The sequence below is a fragment of the Centropristis striata genome, chromosome 11 (genome assembly GCF_030273125.1).
Source record: "Centropristis striata isolate RG_2023a ecotype Rhode Island chromosome 11, C.striata_1.0, whole genome shotgun sequence".
NCBI classification, from domain to species: domain Eukaryota; kingdom Metazoa; phylum Chordata; class Actinopteri; order Perciformes; family Serranidae; genus Centropristis; species Centropristis striata.
Genome location: NC_081527.1, coordinates 23,560,786 through 23,581,657, shown reverse-complemented (window position 1 = coordinate 23,581,657; position 20,872 = coordinate 23,560,786). Strand labels below are relative to the sequence as shown.

General features: G+C 38.0%; 1 protein-coding gene across 1 annotated transcript in view; it reads left to right on the top strand.

Annotated features, from left to right (window-relative positions):
- LOC131980484 (disco-interacting protein 2 homolog C) overlaps window positions 1-20,872 on the top strand; it is a 282,249-nt gene that overhangs the window by 181,198 nt on the left and 80,179 nt on the right. Inside the window, exons 6-8 of the mRNA XM_059344729.1 lie at window positions 10,979-11,134; window positions 15,837-15,956; window positions 17,161-17,358. Coding sequence (XP_059200712.1) covers window positions 10,979-11,134; window positions 15,837-15,956; window positions 17,161-17,358 — 474 coding nt within the window. The remainder of the gene's footprint in view (window positions 1-10,978; window positions 11,135-15,836; window positions 15,957-17,160; window positions 17,359-20,872) is intronic.

Genomic DNA, 20,872 nt, shown 5'->3' with positions numbered 1-20,872 from the left:
ATATATATAAATCTATAAGTCCTGCAGCTCTATGGAATCAGCACAATAGTGGCTGAAAGTGGGAACAACTCAAACATGTCTTTGTGCAGAACAACACAGTTATAATGACAAAAATCATTGAAAAAAGAGAAAACTCCACATATATTGTACATATTGAAGTGTCGTCATGTTTCCAGCCTCTTCTGTCCTCTCCTCTCTGCTCTGTGTAAACAGATTTTCATGAATATTTGTCACGTGACCGTTGGTCTCAGAATCAATCATGTCTTCACAGTGTCGCTGAGGAGCAGAATTTAATGTTTTAACAGGATCTGGTTAGTGCAAACAGTTTATTTTTGGACACGTTTTAAATGACACATGTAGAATAAAGTGATACTGACAGAAATATCAACATTTTAAGCTTCATTTTGATCATTGTAACCAATGATCCGTTCAAGTATCGTTGGAAAGTTCAAATTTTGATGATAATGCCTGTTTTTACAGTTTCTTTCTATGATAAACTGTGTATTCTTGGCAATCTATTAAAGAAAACATAACTACATTGCCACTAAAAAGCTGACATTTATCTGCAGATTACAGCCACTATTTTCATTCTTGTCTTGATTGATGGACTTACTAACCTACAGAAAAGCTTCAGCAAGAGTTCTTTCAGTTGAAGGAGACTTTTAAACATGCCACCTTCAGCCGCATTATCTCTAACCATCAAACTCTCCTTGACCCATGCGGGGGGGATGGACATGTCCCGGCCCTGAATCTGCCTCCTGATTGGTATTCAGGCAGAGAGGGAGACATCTATCTTTCTCCTCCTCCTCTGGGCTGCTATTCCTCCTGTCACACATCATAAACACGATCTGATGAGGTCACTCCATGTACAAAACACACACCACAGACAGATAAACAGCACATGTGAACGTCCAGTTCACTGTGGCTTAAACAGAAAGCCCAGATGTTGCAGAGACAGGACGTGCTACAGTAATTAGCATGCCTGTGCTGCGTGCTGCAGGATTGATATGCAGTTCATGTCCGGATCAAGAATTCTGTTTGGTCTCGCTGGCTTTGGCTTGCTGCTTTGCTAGGAATCATCCCCCCCCCCCCCCCTCCTGTTGCTCATCTCCTGGTATTGCAGGGCTTGGAAATGATTCTCTCTCTCTTTCCCCTTGTTTCTTCATCCTTTCACCATATATCTTTCTGTTTCTAAGTCTTTGTCAGCCTTTTAAACCAAGTTCAGCTCAGCTTGAGTCAGCGTTATTGGAATAAATAGAAGGAAGAGACATGAGATTGATAGACTTTTAAAAAACATCTCTGTTAGTATGTTTTATTTGGCATTAAAGTAACTATAAGGAACTTTTATCTGTTTTTTAAACCTTTAGAAGACACGCATAAGCAAGCAAGACCAGCAACAAGAATATTGCTTTTTCTACATAGTTTCCATGGTGCCAAGTTCCTGGTTAGGTGTACTAAAAGACAATTTAAACAGTAAATAATTTATGTAAATGTTGGAAGTGAAGTAGTTAGGAGGACGACATGATTTCTGGAAGTGACATAGTTCAGTAAAAACATGATGCAGGAAGTTAAGTGATGTTTGAATCATATGGTTTACTTATGTTTTCACATGAGACACCAACGCCGTTCTCCTGGTGAAAGTCTGGGGTTTGTTTTGGCTTTTGTGTTTTATACTCTGCTTCGTTGTTATTCATAATTACTATGGCCACTAGAAGACAGTGGAGGACAGTCTCAAACGTAAATATGGGTCTAAAGCAGGCGGCAACCTCCGGCTCTGAGCAGGGAGGCAAACCAGGAAGTGCCTAAAGCTGCATTCTACCGAAAATACCAGCAGGGGGCGCTAAGTTTGGCTGCAAAAACATTCTGCCCATTCATTTCAGCGCAAAATTTGAAAACTTCTCACTTGATTTATACCTCAGAAATGTTTTTTAGGACACTATAGTCTCAATCCCTAGCAAAAAATCTTCTTCAAGACAATTTTATTTTAATAGTTCTAATAAGGGCCTCATTAAAAGAAAAAAGAAGAATGATTTGGGGCGTTTCTAGCTTTGATTGACAGGTCACTAACAAGGTGAGCTGTCATCAGGAGAGAAGCAGAACAATGCGTATCCACGACAACGTGTCATTAGAGTTATATATAATGTTATATAGAAATAAAAAAGGACGTTTACCGATTTAGTCTCATAACTTAAGTAACATTTTGTTTTGTTTTTCGCTAGCCAAAACTAACATCCCAGTTAATGCTCCAGCTAATGCTAACATGAATTAGCAGCAGCTTCTCTCAGTCAGGTTGAGGTGTAGAGAGGCTGTAGTCAGTGATCAGATCCCTCTCCTCCTCCACATCCAAATATGGTCTGCTTTCCATATTGGAAACAAGATGGCGACGAGTGTAATGATGAACTCAATGCTTCCAACGGGCCACAAACCAATGGGTGACGTCACGGTGACTACCTCAATTATTTATATACAGTCTATGGTCTAAAGGAAGTCTGGCGCTCATGGAAACACTCGTTTTGTCCACAGGCGCCGCCAAATTCAACACAAGTTCCTTCTTGCTGCTTTATGACTCAGTCATAGAGATATAGACAAAACAAGTGCAGATTACAAACAGTACAAATTGAATAAATAAAGCCACAGAACTTAGACACTAAGTTGATTAGATTGCATTTCTCTATAGAGACTATAAGACTGATCTAAGTCTAGTAAAGTGAATTCAAAGTAATAGTTATCATATAAATTTGTCTTATTTTTGAGTGTAAATTAAGGTTGAATTAAAAACTGAACATGCAGCACAAAGTAAGTACGTTGTGTTTGTATATATTTCTCCCAGAGAGAACAAGCAGTGATGAAATATTAAGTAAGAGGGGGACTGAGAGATCAGAGAGAAAACACATCTTTGTTCTATCGCTGGCAGTTTGTGGGTTTATTTTCTTGGAATACTGAACATGTTTAATTCAGTTTAGCTCAGGGAATAAAATAACAGAATAAATGACTTATATTATGATTAATAGCAGATAAGTTTGTGTACTTGAAATTAAAATAATTGGAAATGTTCCTAATGTTCAGTAACATGAGCAGCCCTTCAAAATAAAAGCATGCAAACATAACTTGCTCTGCTGCCTTTTCACTGCGGGGAACCATCATGCTGTGAACCGCCGCAGGGCTGGAGTAGCTTGATGCCCTTCATCTTCTGGTCCTTGACTTTAGCAGTGGAGCTCCCACATGGAGGCTAAAAGAGGGAATAAGGGAGCGAGGAGGCGAGGGCTCTTAAGTGGTGACCTCTTCCAGCGTCCGTTTCTCTGAGGCATGCTTGATTTCTAATGCAGTCAGCTGAAAAACTTGAAATGTCAACTTTGTCACAAATACCTCACAGTTAGTATTTTTGTGTCTACTTCTACATATAGTGGAGCGGCTAAGTGCTCATTTTTGGCAGAATCGTTCAGTTTATGATACAAGCGTGAAAATTGGCATGAACACACTCCATGGGTCACTTAACAAGAAAATTGTCCGAGACATTTGAAATTTTAAGATGGCGGCCATTTTTCAAGATGGCCGACACCTAAGTGGAGCAGTTAAGTGAGATAATGGTTTATTTGGTGATACTGCCATACAAATTGGCATAAGCACTCTCTGTTGGTCACTTGACAATAACCCACCCACAGTTACTTGAAATTCCAAGATGGCGGCCATTTTTCAAGATGGCTGACACCTTAGTGGAGCATTTAAGTGATATAATGGTTTATTTGGTGATACAAGCATAAAAATTGGCATGAACAGTCTCCATGGGTCACTTGACAATAAGCCACCCACAGTTACTTGGGTTGACAAAAAAAACACTCCCAGCCACTTGAAATTTCTATTTTCAAGATGGCCGCCCCCTTGATCCTCAAAAGATCAATTTTCTCATAGAAATGTATGAAGTTTTAACAAATCAAAATACAGTTGTGTTGATTTGTTGATCACAGACAGATTAGACAAGAGTGAGTATCTGCACTACCAGGGCAAACTGGTGATATATGACTGCTGTTAATCTCAGAGTGGGGTTCAATGTCAGCCAATTGTAAAGTTAGTCAAAGAACAGACGACAACTCTCTGAGTAGTTTTAGTTAATCGGGCGGTGTACAGATCGTACAGGGTAAAAATAGCATTGGATGAACGATCGGACTAAGTGTAGGGTTAAGGCATGAACTTAGTTGTATCCCACACATCAAAGTGTAGCAATGTAACATGGCCTATGTTAACACGCAACTGTACTTGCAAGTGCTACAGTTAAAACCGCTTTAAGTTCCCGCCCCATTGTATAGACAATTGGAGGAACAGTAAATGCCACATTAAAGTGGTGTACATCATCTGTAAACTGTAAACCTGAAGATTAATTTGAGATGCAGCCTAGCACTGTGAATCCAATAAACCTATTAAGGTTTATCCAGGTTAAGAACATTACATTTTTTCTTTCTGAAGTTGAAGTCTGAGTTCCATGCTCAACTATGTTCCACAAGTTGATACCATTTGTTGTTGTTGCTGAATTAGGCAATTCTCTAATATCAAGAATGTATAAAAATGATCAAAACCCCTCCAGAATATTACATCAATATACCCAGACTTTTGTAACAACATAGAAAAATCCATGCTGTGATTTGTCTTCAAAAACCTTAGTCATTTTGGAGATTTAGTAATTTCAATGATTGGATAGCAAGCACTTCTGTTCTTAGTAGTGCTTAGAAACCATCAGCCCCATGGCAACCAGGGTCTGAATTTGTGATGGCCCAATAACTAGTTTTGTTCCAAATATACAGTTGCAAGAAAAGTTAATTCGGCATTAATTTGTCATAAAATGTGATCTGATTTGCATTTAAGTCCTGATTATGGACACAACGTACTTATCCTCATACCATGCAAACAATTATAATATTCCATGTTTTATTGAATATATATATATGAGACACTCTTAATGCTAGTAGAAAAAGTGAACCCTTTTGCTAATGACTCCATTAAGAGCTGATTGGAGTCAAGAGTTAGCAAACTTGAAGTCCTAATAATAAAATTAGATTTGAGTGAGGTGTAGAGATCCTTTGACATATAAAAAACACTCAAACATTTGAGTTTGCTATTCACAAGAAGCATCTGCCCATGTGAACCATGCCTCGCAAAAAAGAGATCTCTTCGAAGACCTGCGATCAAGAATTGTTTATTGCATCAGACTGTAACGGGTTACAAAGTAACCTCAAGACTTTAGGTATTCACCAGTCCACAGTTGGACAAATGGTCCACAAATAGAGATGATTTAGTACTGTGGCTACTCTTCCTAGAAGTGGGCGCCACCCAAGTTCACTCCAAAGGCACAACGCAGAAAGCTCAGTGAGGTAAAAAAGAATTCCAGTGTAACAAGTAAAGACTTGAAGGAGTCATTGGAACTGATTAACATTTCTAGTCATGAGTCTGCCACACAAGCAAAATTGAAAAGGTGTAGTGTCCTTGGCAGGACACTACGGAGGAAGAAACATAACTGCATGCCTGAAGTTTGCCAAAGAGCATTTTTCATGAAGAACATGCAACACTATGTATGGTTTAAAAAGGAGTCTACCACACCGAGGTGTGGCATCCATGGCAGCATACCAAGGAGGAAGTCGCTGATTTCCAAAGAAACATCACTGCATGCCTGAAGTTTGCCAAAGAGCATTTTTCATGAAGAACATGCAGCACTATGTATGGTTTAAAAAGGAGTCTACCACACCGAGGTGTGGCATCCATGGCAGCACACCAAGGAGGAAGTCGCTGATTTCCAAAGAAACATCACTGCATGCCTGAAGTTTGCCAAAGAGCAACCTGACACCCCATGACACTTTTCACAAAGAACACGCAGCAATAGGTGTGGTTTAAAAAGGGCCCTGCATTCCAATCTGAGAACATCATCCCAACAGTGAAGTGATGATGGAGGGAGCATCATGACTTGGGGCTGTTTTGCTGCCTCAGGGCCTGGGCCACTTACTTTTGTCAAGTGACCCACAGATACTGCTCGTGCCAGTTTTTATGCGTGTATCACCCAATAAACCATTGTGTCACTTAACTGCTCCACTAAGGTGTCGGCCATCTTGAAAAACGGCCGCCATCTTGGAATTTCAAGTAACTGTGGGTGGCTTATTGTCAAGTGACAAACAGAGCCTGCTCATGCCAATTTGTATGCTTGTATCACCAAATATACCATTATATCACTTAACTGCTTCACTAAGGTGTCGGCCATCTTGAAAAATGGCCGCCATCTTAAAATTTCAAATGTCTCGGACAATTTTCTTGTTAAGTGACCCATGGAGAGTGTTCATTCCAATTTTCACGCTTGTATCATAAACTGAACGATTATATCACTTAGCCGCTCCACTAATATACATAGATAACCGTGTAATGACCTTCCTCTTGTCTGTCCTTTTGTGAACTCATCTTTGGAAAATGTGGTTGATTATCATGCATATTTTACATTAAGCAGTTGGTTTTTTAATAACCTGGTGATTTCCAACCCCAAGTTTACTGAAAAGCCCTAGATTGTTTTGGGTTGGAGTTCAAGAAAGTTGCTTTTTTCCTCTCGTAAACATGACCTTTGCATAATCAAAAATAGCAAAATCATGCAACATTGTTTTTTTTTTTTTTTGATTGAACAAGACAAGATCCATTTTTCTTCCTTAGACTCAAACCGAGTGTTAGGAAGTAGTGAACTCCATAGTTTAGTTAAACTACATTTCACAGGAACTTAAGATAAAGATAAGATAAGATAAGATATTCCTTTTTTAGTCTAACAAAAGGAAAAATTTCAAGTGTTACAGCAGCAAAAGTGTATAGCAAAATAGAAAAGGCATCAATAAAATAACAATAAATAGTAAAGAAGCAGTATAAAAGTAGAGAAAAATTTAAAAAAAATTAGGAGCAATATGAACAATATAGACAGAACTTGTGACAGTTTTGTGACGCTATTTTCTGAAACTACAAATAATTTACCATTGCTTGTCTACTGTAACTGGTCTTTATCAGGGTATTCCAGGAATAGTTTTTATTGTTTTGAATCAGAATTTGTAAAACTAAACTTTAATATATTAGGTTTTCGTTAGTCTTAAGTACACTGTAAAAAATGTCTGTAGATTTCACGGTGAAAAACTGCTAATCCATGACAGTAAAAGACTAAAATGATAAATGGGTTAATTCAGTTCCAGTAACAATGAAACACCGTAAATGTACATATCTGCCAAAACAGTATTTTTTATATTTTGTTTTTGTTGAGAAAACTTCATTAGTCATCTGTAAAATACTCTGGCACCAATAATGTACTGTAATATGTATACAAGTCATCACATTTTTGCATTTATTTTTTTGTTAAAATATTTTTTCTCACTGTTAAATGTACTAAACACCATATCTCTAACAACGATATACTGTAATATTTAATGGTAAAATCTTTAATGTATGCAGTATTTTATTTTATTTTTTATTTTTTTTACAGTGTTTTGAGTATTGCTCTTTATTAACAAATGTTCAGGGAAGTAGTTGCTATTATAGAAGTTACCTGTAATGCTGCTTGGTGCAATCCCCCCACATTGTTAGAGAAAATAAAAAATACAAAACCAGTGCTGACAATACTTGAACTTTCCCATAAACAGTGTTTTTCTTTGATTGGGTACTTTTTGCGATAATTCAATTGGAGTTGGATTTCTTTAGCTGCAGTTTGACTTCTCTTGTTTTATTTAACCAAACTAGATTCCTCCCTTGGGTTGATTTACTGTAGTATAACTTTAACTTTGTAATTGGTAGTGCTTTAAGCAACCACTTGCATTTTAATTATATCATGTACTGTACACCACTTCCTGTGTCCCGGCAAAATAAAACCTCACATTTTCCATTTGGAGGCATTTCCAATCCTCATGAGCTCTGTGGCTGTTCTACATCTGAACCTGACCTCTGACCTTAAGGCAGTTACCGGGAGTTTCCCAAATGTCCAAATCCCTTAAAGGCAAAACTTTATCCTGACAGTATAAGATCAATCTTTACATGCTGTTCAACTGAATTGAACTGATTAAGAACTCAGTGAAAGACGCAGCCGGCTGCACACCTCACAGCACACTTCCCCTTTTTTGGATTCAGCACACATCTTCCTTCCTGCATCATTTCATGCTCCGACCACTCAAAGTAAAGTTCCCTTGGGCAGAACCATAAACACCGTTTGATGTTGTCGAACAGCAGCTGAGCCTCTTGAAAGAGGTAAATGTGAAAAATTTTGAGCCACGGTGGGAGCTTTGAAACACCAGGCGCAGCAGAAACACAATCTAAATGTAGCACAAAAAAACAACCTGAAAACGAGTGTTCAGGTGTGGGTGTTGATGGAATTGGAGTCCTTTTTTTTTCTTCAGAGAAAGGCGTTGCAGCGTGTGGTGGTGGCTCGTTCCAAACGAGAGGTTTGTGAGTTGTGCTGCTGGTTCTGCTGGATTTTCTCTGAATATTTGTAAGGTGTGACTGATCATTAAGGTTCAAACATCAGTTTCTTGAAAGTTTATTTGCAGGTAGTCAGTTACACACTGTAAAAAAACAACTGTTGTTTTTGCAGTAAAAACCGGCAGCTGTGGTTGCCAGAACTTTACCGTAATAAATACGGTAGAACTTATTTTAATATTACGGTAAAAAGATATTGGTACTGTTGATTTCACGTTTAAGATTGCCATTTTATTCCATTTTTTACCGTATGAATAAAAAGAAAATACTTTATAAATGGTGCATAAATTAAAGATTTTACCATTATATATTACAGTATATTTTTGTTAGAGATATGGTAATTTAGTATTTAACAGTTAGAAAAAGTGTTTTTTTACAAAAGATGAATGCAAAAATTACAGTGATGCTTGTATTTATTACAGTATATTTTTGTTACAAACACAGTGCCAGTGTATTTTACAGTAGAGTAATGTATTTAAAAAAAATAAATAAAAAAAAACCTGTAAAAAATACTGTTTTGGCTGATATATACATTTACAGTCTTTTACTGTCATGGTTTAGCAGTTTTTCACTGTAAAATCTACAGACATTTTTTACAGTGCAGATCATCCAACCTCAGATACTTGTGAGGGTTTTCAAAACAGGGTTTTCGCTGTGTGTTTTACTGTGTACTTTAATCTAGGAGCTAGTTTCTAAATGCTGCTGATAAATATGTCCATTAGAGTTGCATTCATTATTAATAAGTCTGAGAATAAATTGTTTTGAATAAACTGTATCTACAGGATTATACTTTAATTTGGCTGCAAAATGAAATTGCTTTTCTGTTACATTTTGTTCTTTTCTCACCCATGTTTTTTCTACTTGGACACAAATACCAAACTGGCTTCCACCCAACTTTGGATTTAATGGGAATTAGTTAGAAGATACCCATCAGTTTATTTAAAATCACAATACTTCATATGGTTTTGCCTTCAGCCTAGTGGAGTTTGCCTTAAATTTTACCTACAAGTTAAGACTCATATTGGTCTTTTTCCGACATTTACACTTCAACTGACAATTAAACACCTCAACTGCATACAACGCCTTTATTTAATTGACTTTTTGGCTTCAAATGACGCATTAACATCTTTCAGTAATTACTCTTCCACTGATACTTCAAAGCGTGCATTACCTTACATTTATTTAACTGACAGTTTAATTGTTTTCAGCATTTTGGCTTCAACTGACACCTCAGCAGTCTTCAGTTCTTACACTTTAACTGACATTTTCACAAGCACCTCAACAGTTTTTAGGATTCGCAACTCAGTTGACACCTCAGCTGCTCACAACATGTACATTTCATTCCATTAGTACATTATTTGAATGATAGTTCAACACTTCAACTTCTTTCAGCATTGGCACTTTCACTGACATTTCACCTAGCACCTGAATGTTTTTTAAATTTCCACTTCAAGTGACATCTCAGCTGCTTTCAGTAAGTCCAGTTTATCAAACATTTGAACCGCCACCTCAAAATGTAAGCATTTGGGCTTCAACTGACACCTCAACTGTTTTCAGCATTTACTTCATAATTTAACTGACATTTCAACTAGTCCCTCAATGTTTTTTTTAGGATTTTTACTTCAACTGATCTCAACTGCTGAAGATACATACATTACATCACAGTTATTTAACCGGAAACTCAACTGCTTTCAGCACTTGCAATTCAACTGACATTTCAGCTAGCACCTCTTTTTAGGATTTTCACTTTGACAGACACCTCAGCTGCTTTCAGCCCCTACAGTTTTCCTAACATCTAAACTACCACATCAACAGTTTTTAGGATGTCTACTTCAACTGTCAATTCAACTGCTTTAGGCATTTGCCCTTCCACTGACATTTTAAATGACACCTCAACTGCTTTCAGCTCTTACCCTTACCTGTCACTTCAACTGCTTTCACCACATTACTTTTCAATAGACCTAAACTAGTTTCAGAAGCTGCAGTCCAACTAAAACTTCTGCTCATTTTAGAGATTACACTTCAGTTGGCACTTCAATCCCATTTTATTGACTGAAAATGAGCTGACACTTCAACTACTTTTAGTTCTAGTACTTGAACTGTTTCTGCCAAATTACATTTCAGAAGAAAATTACTATTTTTTTTTAACCCTTTAGCAGTATTTGCAACTCCAATTTTACCAAAATAAGCCCATTTATAGTATTTTCTTGTGTTCTAATGTAACTCATGGTTTATTGGTCCTTATTATTATTATTATTATTATTATTATTATTATTATTATTATTATTATTAATAATAATATTATGATGTGATGTGATGTAACAGTGGGACATCTATTTAACTAACGACATAATTAACACCAAACTCTGTCACTTATCTCCACGTTCTATCTGGTCCTGGTTGTAAGAGTCCCCATTAAAATGTTTTAACAGCAGGATGTGTGGGGGTGTGGGGGAACTAACCAGGCCTTCCTTCCCTCCTCGATCCCCCCCGTTTTCTCACATCACAGAGAACCACTCTGCCCCTCCAGATGTCACCGGCTACACCAACAACACCGCCAACACCACCGACGGGATCCAGGTGGAGCGAGCCCCGGGCGCCGGCACCGCGGCCCAGAGGCAGACGCCCAAGTATGGCAACGCAGAGCTGATGGAGACCGGAGACGGTGAGTCAGGGCTGAGGGTGTTCAAGAGTCTGGGGGTCAATAACAATACCAAAAAGAAGACCAATAATCATCTATTAGTGGGGCGGCATAGCTAACCTATTGTTCATTTTGTGATAAAAGCGCCAAATTTGGTACATATGTAGCTTAATATATTTGGAAAAAGACTGGATATTGGGCCATTGCATATTTGCATTCTGATGTTTTAAAATTTCATTTTCCAAAATGGCGGCCAGCAGTTACAAGTAGATAGAACGCCTCCAAGCTGCTGTTCACATGGTAAATGGTAAATGGACCTGCACTTATATAGCGCTTCTCGAGTTGCTTTGCGACCACTCAAAGTGCTTTACACTACAGACTGCACTCATTCACCCATTCACACTCACATTCATACTGGTGGCAGAGGCTACCCTAAACGGTGCCACCTGCCACCATTGGGAATTCATTCTCACACTGATGAACACAGCATCTGGAGCAATTTGGGGTTCAGTTTCTTGCTCCGATTACTGGGCGAACGCTCTACCAAGGGAGCCACAACCGCCCCAATGTTTACAACACCCCAAATATTAATTACATAAAAGTTCAAGTTAAAATATGTTTTTTTGACAATGTAAAACAATAACAAATTAAAGAAAATGCAACAAAATGTGGAGATTACCTCTGCATGTTATTGTAATAAATGAACTCCCTGGCGTTCTGATGTTCTGTCCGTGGCACATTGGACTCATGGGCCAGCCGCCGGGCTCATGGGGCTGTAGTGGGCTTCACTTTCACATCGTATCTATCTTATGAAACTATCTTATGAAAAAAGATCTAAGCAATCCATTGGTAAAAAGCATGCCAGGATATCATATCAGGAAGTTGACGTAATACAGTGCAAAGTGAGCCTATATTAAAAATGGCTGCCACAGCAACCTGGGTCTGAGTTTGTGATGGCTTAATATCCAGTTTTGTTCCCAATCAACACATCTGCCAAATTTGGTGCTTTTATCACAAAATGAACAAGTGGTATGATATATTAAGCTATGCTGCTCCAATATATTATCTTCCAATATCTTCCTTTTTCAGACGATCATTACATTTTTGAAGCACAGTCAACAGGTTTTTAAGTCAGTACAAACTACGGCACATAAAGTGGGAATCAATATAATATTGAATGCATTAACGTAGAGTCTTCAGACTTTTTTGGTTTACAAATACAAATTTGAACAATTCATGAATCTAAAGGTTCAGGGTTTCAATGGACTGGCATCACCATCTCAATTACTTTTTGATTTCAAAGGTTTTGAGCGACAACCAAACAAGCCGTTTTAGTGTTTTTGTAATGGGGTGTTTGTTGGGTGCGAGATTCAATAAGGTCACAAAAATGTTGCCTTTATTTCCTTTGTCTGATCCACCTCAGCCCCAATAAGTTTATTAAGTCATAAAACCAATTTCATATCAACCAAAATAGATTTTTATTTTTTAAATTTACATATGAAAAAAGTTGACAAGATGAAAACGAGGGACATTTTCACTGTAATTGTAGTTAGTTTTAGTTAGTTTTGTAACCACAAAATACAGTTTCAGTTAATTATCATAGTATAGTTATAGTTTTCGCAAAAATGTTTTTTCAATTGTAGTTTTCGTTAGTTTTCGTTAACTATAATAACCTTGCAACCAAAATGTTTCTGAATAGAACTACAACCAAACAGAGCAACAAAACACAACCCCGACCAATCTAACCTTTCCAGGTTTTGCTCATCTTGTATATTTATCTTATACTCATCTTTATCTTATTTTACAAAAGGAAAATAATATCACACATATCTCAATCTTCATGTTCACTTCTATGATGAACCTTTTTTTTTTTTTTTGGATGACAATACATTAATCAACAAATCGGAGCTTCCAAAGTTCTCCCTTTGTCGCCCTATTCATCGTCCCTCAGTGTGGCTATTTCTGTCGACTTTTCAGAGATGAGTTAGAGCCAACGTTCATGGTGAGAACGTCAGTTTGCTGGTTCATAGTTTCATAATTCTGTCTCTGTGGGGGACGTGAAGCTGCAGCAGACGGAGTTATTCATCAGACTGTGTGATGGATGCCGATGTGGACGTAGACGATGAGCGCAGCAGCTTGACAGATCAGCTGCCAGAGTTTACAGATGGGAGCTGACTGAGATGTTTGACTGGAAGAGACACAACAAAGCTGGATAGGATTTCATGATCCTTGTATTACGTTACTCACAATGGGTTCTTTTTTTTTTTGCTGTTTTGTTTTCAGAGATTTGTTTGTTAGATTTCAGCAGATTTAACTTTTTTTATCTAGTGTTTGGAATCATTTCCCTGCTGTTACTGGCCTTTTTCCACCAGCCCACTTATTTCAGAGTTGGTGTTGGGCTCAATTTTAAACCTATAGAAAAGATATAATATGAAACTACAAGATCTGAGTCTATTGGTACTAACCATGTCATGATATGATATTAAGAGAACAGTAGTGCTCGGCATCCAGTCAAAGAAAATAAAGAAATCTCCAAAATGTCTAAAGTTTTTTAAACGAAATCACAGCATGGATTTTCTATGTTGTTCCAAAGGTCTTGTTGTATTGACGTAATACTCTGGAGGATTTTTGACCATTTTTGACCACCATACATTCTTGAATTTAATAAAAAAGCCTAATTCAGAAGTAAATGTGTGTAACAAATGGTATGAACCCAGAAATTGCTGTAATGGGACATAGTTGAGCATCAAAATGAACTTCAGAAAGCCAAACATTAATGTTCTGAACCTGATACACCATAAAAGATTTACCTAATTGATTAATGAAGTCGTTTTTATTTTAGATTTTTGACCAGAACACCTTGACACACAGTGCCAAACTGCATATCAAATTAATCTTCAGGTTCCTTGTTGGTGGTTAATTTTGTCTGCATCACTAATGTGGAACATGAGCTGCTTTAAATTATGTTAGACAGCTTAGTTACAGTAAGAAAAAAAAAACTTGAGAGGAGTCATTACTATGAGCTACAGCTCACATCTACAAGTAAGTCGATTGGCTGTTTAGGGGGATTGAATCAAACTGCAAAAACACACAAGTTCTGCAAATAATGAGTATATTTCACTTTGCATTCAGTTTGAACACCTTCCAGCAGTTAATGAATAACATTCTCAAGGAAGTCAGCAAAACCTCCAGTAAATGCACCATTTGTCTGCTATGTGTTACCCACTTAAAGTCTCTGCATTGGCTACCTGTGCGTATCAGAATCGATTTTAAGATTCTTTTACTGGTTTATACATCTCTTAATGGTCTTAGTCCAGCCTATTTATCTGATTTACTTTTATCCTATGAACCCTCGAGGACCCACATGTCTACTGGGAGTGGCCTTTTAATAATACCAAAAGTAAGAACTAAAACCCACGGGGAGGTGTCGTTTTCTCACTGTGGTCCACGTCTGTGCAACAGCCTCCCTGAAGACCTGAGGCCATCAGAGACTGTTCATATTTTTAAGAGCAAACTGAAGACTTATCTTTTTAACTTGGCTTTTATCTGAACCATTTCTAGAGATTTTTCTGCTCATGCATCTTAGTGTTATTACATCTTCTCTTTTATTTATTAATTTATTTGCTACTATTTATTAGTCTATTTATATATATATATATATATTATCATGCTCTAGTTCTTAATTATTTATTTATTGTTTTATCTTTTTTATCTAGCTTTTTATTTTATTTTATTTTATTTATATATATATATATATATATATATATATATATATATACTTTCCATTGTCATTATTGACTTTTACTTTTTTTTATTATTATTATTATATATCTTTTTATCTTATTTTATTTTATTTTATCTTACTTTATTCTTTATCTAATTTATTTCTAAGCTGCCTCCAGTGTTTCCTCACTGCTCCATGTTGAGATGGAGCTTCCTCAGTTCCTCAGTTTGTGCTTTGTTTTTAATAGGATGGGTGGATGAAGGTGGGTGGGGATGGAGGCTTGGGGATGGGCGCAGGGTGTTTGTTTCTATGTTTCGTTATCTTTTTATTATTATTGTTTTCTCCTTTTTTTTTAATGTAAAGCGCTTTGTGTTGCATCTCTCTTGTATGAAAAGTGCTCTACAAATAACATTGACTTACATTTCTTCACGTCAGCTTGATGGAATCAGAATAGAAAGTTCACCAGAGGACTGAGGGACTGAAAGAGCTCCTGCCTGTTGCATGCAGAGACGTACACTACCTGCCTCTGCAGGATTTAACAGCACGCTGACTTCTTCATGGACATTTTGCCAACATTCAGTAATGTGTTTGGCTCACCCAGCCGCCCTGACCAAGTCTGCCAAAACATCTATTTGCCTGCAGATGTCAGTACTCAGACTGCCGTCCCACCTCTCCGTCTTAGAGCTTTGCACTCTGTCACAGTTGGGTTCAAAATCAGCCTTAATGAAAGAGCAATTTGTACCTCATCTTGTATGCCGTTTTCACGTCTCTGCCGTCACAGAGTGTCATGTTGAAGCGGCGGCTCCGTTGATTGCTCACTCGAGGAAAAAACGTGCCACTTTAATGTGGGTTTAGAACTGGGGGATGTTTTGTGTGTGAGAGATGAAGCAGAGAAGCACTCAGGATATCACTCAGTGGAATGTGACTACTTCAACACCTGTGAAAGCACAATTAGGAGTTTTATCTCAGGCGTTGATGTATGTGTGTGTTCGTCCTCTGCAGGTGTTCCAGTCAGCAGCAGAGTTTCAGCCAAAATTCAGCAACTCGTCAACACTCTGAAGAGACCCAAACGGCCGCCGCTAAGAGAGTTTTTTGTCGACGATTTTGAGGAGCTTCTGGAAGGTAACAACTGCACTACTTTTATTTTGAAAATATTTCAAGCTACATCTGAAGGGTCCTTTAAAAAAACAACTTTGTTGCTTTCTATTTTATATGTTGTGCCATACTAAATAACCTGGTTTTGTCTAATGCTTTATGGATTGTTAGTTCAATTCAATTTTCAATTAAATTGGCTTTATTGGCATGACGTAACACTGTACATATTGCCAAAGCAAGTGTCAGAAGTAAAAAAAAAAAAAGATAACAGTAAGGAAAGTAATGTTTACAATAAATTAATTATAATTCTATTATTCGTTTTAAAGGAATTAAGAAAAAAACAAACTAATAACAATAAAAGAAAGCAATTACAATCAATCTATCATTCATTAGTACTAGTATTGTTAGTACTCAGATCTTGTAAAAGTAGCAGTGAAGAAATACTCTTGTTTGATACAAGTAAAAGTCACACGGTTAAAGTTTTACTTAAGTAAAAGTACAAAAGTATTGGCATCAAAATAGGGCTGCATGTCTCAATATACAAATGCTTGCTCAGTCAACTGTGAGCTGATGCTAGTGGGCATTTTAATTTCCGATGGAGTATCGATAGTATATATAGTATGTAAAGTATAGAGAATAATCCACACAATTAAGTTACTTGAGCCAGGCTTGTTAGCACTCTTTTCTCCCATGTCTGCTTTGTGACAAAGATAGAAAGTAACTGATGCATATTTGGTTTTGTTTCCAGCATCGAACGCTGCAGAGCCAGAAGTTTATTCATAATTTAAGCATGAAAAGCACATGTTGGAAAGGCTAAGCATGGTTCAGTATGCCACAAAAAATGTCATTAACCTTGTATTTTGCTTAATTAAACACTAAATTGCTTCAAATGAGCGTTGTCTGTGATACAGTAATAATAACAACATGGAGTAAAAGCTGCATTATTTATAATGCCCATTGTCTTAAATTACATATGATTTTGAAAGTTTTACTACTTATAACATAACTGTATGGATAGTGGTTGTTAAATCAGCGAGGCCTGGTTATTAAATGTTTAAGCAGTGTTTTAAATTAGGTTTTAAAAAAGATAAGAGTATCTGTTATCTATGCATATAAATATGTAAGAAGCTCGTCTGTCAGTTGGGAGTAACTGCAGTGTGGATGGTGGATGGCATTAATTGTTAAAACTGTCAACAAACTCTCTCTCTCCTCTTCTGTTATCCTCCTCTAGTCCAGCAGCCAGATCCCAACCAGCCCAAGGCGGAGGGGGCCCAGATGGTGGCCATGCAGGGTGAGCAGCTGGGTGTGGTAACCAACTGGCCCCCGTCTCTGGAGGCGGCTCTGCAGAGGTGGGGCACCATCTCTCCGAAGGCCCCCTGCCTGACCACCATGGACACCAATGGCAAGCCGCTCTACGTGCTCACCTACGGTAAGCAGAGAGTCACGCGTTGGTCGATCTGGCAATTGTGCAAGGTTTTGCTTAAAGTCCCGTTCCAGAGACATTTTCAAAAAACTCTTTGCTATGATTAACACCTCTAATGGTGGGTTCCCGGGAGGCATCCTTACCAGATGCCCAAACCACCTCAACTGGCTCCTTTTGACGCGAAGGAGCAGCGGCTCTACTCCGCGCTCCCTCCGGATGTCTGAGCTCCTCACCCTATCTCTAAGGCTGAGCCCAGCCACCCTACGGAGGAAGCTCATTTCAGCCGCTTGTATCCTGCCTCCCGGGCGCCTCCCGTTAGAGGTGTTCCGGGCACGTCCAACTGGTAGGAGGCCCCGGGGAAGACCCAGAACACGGTGGAGGGATTATATCTCTCTCCTGGCCTGGGAACGCCTCGGGGTCCCCCAGGAGGAGCTGGACGTGTGGCTGGGGAGAGGGACGTCTGGAATGCACTGCTTAACCTGCTGCCCCCGCGACCCGGCCCCGGATAAGCGGAGTAAAATGGATGGATGGATGGATGGATGGATGCTCTGATTATAATTTAGATTTTTCCAGCTTGTAATTGGCAGTAGCTGTGTGTTTTCTCTGTTCCCTCTGCGCTGGAGGTTTAAGGGTTGTTTTTTATGGCTTAAACATATTAGACAGTGATTGGCTTTCAAAGTTGTTACCTACCAAATCTAAGTTGCCCGGCAAACGTTTGAATCTCAGATTTTTGAAAAAACACCTCCCCCTTGAGTAGAGATATGAAAACACATCTCTAATGACACATTTTGCACAGATACAAGTGAAGATCAGACTTTATAGAGATCAAAAACAAAAGAAAAAACACATTTCTAAGTGGCGGGGGACTAGCCATAGAAGACCTTTGTCTAAATAAAATGGTCCAAATTTTGATTGAAATCAGGACTTACAGTAGATGATCAGGAAACAAGTAAACAAGCTTACAAAAAAGACAGTTTTCAATAATCATGTCCTCATTAGTTGACTACATGACCGAAAATCAGTCATCCTCATTAATAAGATGTCATAACATACAGATAAATACTAAAAATTGCTTTTGTACTATATGAATACATCAAAGTTTCCCTCGGAATTGCTTTCTGTTTTTTCTGCACATATGGTGGCTCTCAGAAGCTTATTAACTGAAGCACCAAACAATGTTCGACACCCGCTGTGTGAGCATAATTCCACTAATGGCAGCCAGACAGAGCGCTAAGCACATTAGTGAAAGTGTGACAAAAAAGACTCTTTCAAGAAAGCTGCTCTGCTACAGAAGAAGGGAAAGTTTTTTTTTATATCCCAGAAGGCTATATTTTGAGAATATGCTTTTAAATGAATTATTTTTGAGGGAATATTACCTAAATGACTCAAAGGACGCTCTGTGAAGGTCAAACTTCTTTTGTGCTGACTTTGTGGGACTCATGGATTACACTCTTTACTTTATGTTTGAGGCTTTTACTTGGATTTCTAGAAGTTTTGGCTGCAATATCATGAATGAACAGTTTAACCCTTTTATGCACAACATATTGACACACCTTCTAATGCACAACACGGGTCAAAAATTACCCACATTCATTTCCCATGTTATTTCATGCTTGCTGTGTGTTTCTGTGCTCTATATTTTGATATCAACTTATTTTATGATTTAATATTCCAAGTATTCTTTAAATATCTTGTTTTCGATTTTGCTTCTCATTCTTTATGAAGGAAAAATGTTTTTGTATTATTACATAGCTAACTATTTGGCTAAGTAGCTTGCTGAGCTAACTACTTAGCCAAGAAGTTAGCTAAGTAGTTAGCTTAGCAAGCTACTTACCTTAATACTTAGCCAAGAAGTTAGCTTAGTAGTTAGCTTAACAAGCTACATAGCTAAATGCTTAGCCAAGAAGTTAGCTAAGTAGTTAGCTTAACAAGCTACATAGCTAAATACTTAGCCAAGAAGTTACCTAAGTAGTTAGCTTGGCAAGCTACTTAGCTAAATATTTAGCCAAGAAGTTAGTTAAGTAGTTATCTTAACAAGCTACTTAGCTTTAAAAAAAAATGGATACAGGTAATTTTTGACCCATGTTGTGCATTGGAAGGATAGTGACACAAAACGGGATTTTATTCAAAAATTAATAAAGGAAAACATAAAAATTAGGATGTATGATGGCCAAAAACAAACTAATTGAGGAAAACCTGGAATACTGAATGATGAAAGTAATTTATTGCAAAGATATAGAAACGTGAAGAAATCTTACACAAAAAATAAATCACGATTAACATCGAGGTTAAAAGTTCACAGAATAGAAAAGACAAAGAGGTTACCCATGAGAGCAGGTCTGGGTTGTTTTCAACCACTGTTTAAGGGTCTTTTTTTAAGTGGTGTAGCTGTCACAGTTTCTAATATGAGCTAGCAGCGACTGTGTTCCTCTGATGGACACCACCATTTGACCAAATTTAGTTCTGCACCGTTGTATGTCACAATCTCCCCTAGTCAGTGCTCTGGTGTTTACTCTAGGGGATTTTTTCTTTATGAAATCCTGTAATGGTGGAGGGGCTAGTCCATGCAGAACCTTAAAAATGAGACAAAGATCCAAAAACACTTATTACTGCACTGCTTGTAAAACATGGACAGGTTTGTGAAAGGCCTTCCCTTTGTTGGGGAAGAACAAGTATGGAAGCCACTGACTTAATGTAGGACAACACAGAGGGTCTTGGCTCTTCTGTTTGTAGTTTGCATGTTCTCCTGTGTCAGTGTGGGTTCTCTCCGGGTCCTCCGACTTCCTCCCACAGTCCACAAACATGCACCTGAATTACCTGTAGGAGTGAATGAGAGTGTGAGTGGTTGTCTGTCTCTATGTGTCTGGAGACTTGTCCAGGGTGTACCCTGCCTCTCACCCAGTGTTACCTGGGATCGGCTCCAGCCTCCTGCGACCCAAGTTTGGATAAGCGGTTAAGGAGAATGAATTAATGACTTATTGTGTTTCCTGCAACAAGCTGCAGCACAGTCCCTCCGTCTGTTCTTGTCGAGCTGCTGTGAAATTAATCAAGCATGATTGGAAATGTCGGGATCATGAAAACGTACTGACAGTTAACAGTGTTTGAGAAATATAAAATCTTCTTCTGCTCATTACGTGGGGTTATAGTTAACATCATGTCACACATTTAAGTGACAATACTGCAGCTCAGGGATGGGCAACTTAAATGCTGGAGGGGGCCACAATTTTTCATCGGCACTACCACAGGGCCACTTATATGACCGTGCACTAAAACAGATATGATGAAACTGCAATTTAAAATACGTTTACAGTGCAGTAACTTGCTACATGCTCAAATGCATGTATAACAGTATAAATAGGAATACAAAAGGTTTGAAGCAAATAAAAAAAACACTTACTGTGATTTTTCTTTTCAGTGCAAGAACAGCAGACCAACATTAATTGCAAGAAGTAATTTTGTGCATTTTTACACTGCACTTTTAAGATTTCATGCTCAAATGCATGTAGTTGTACTGAGGGCC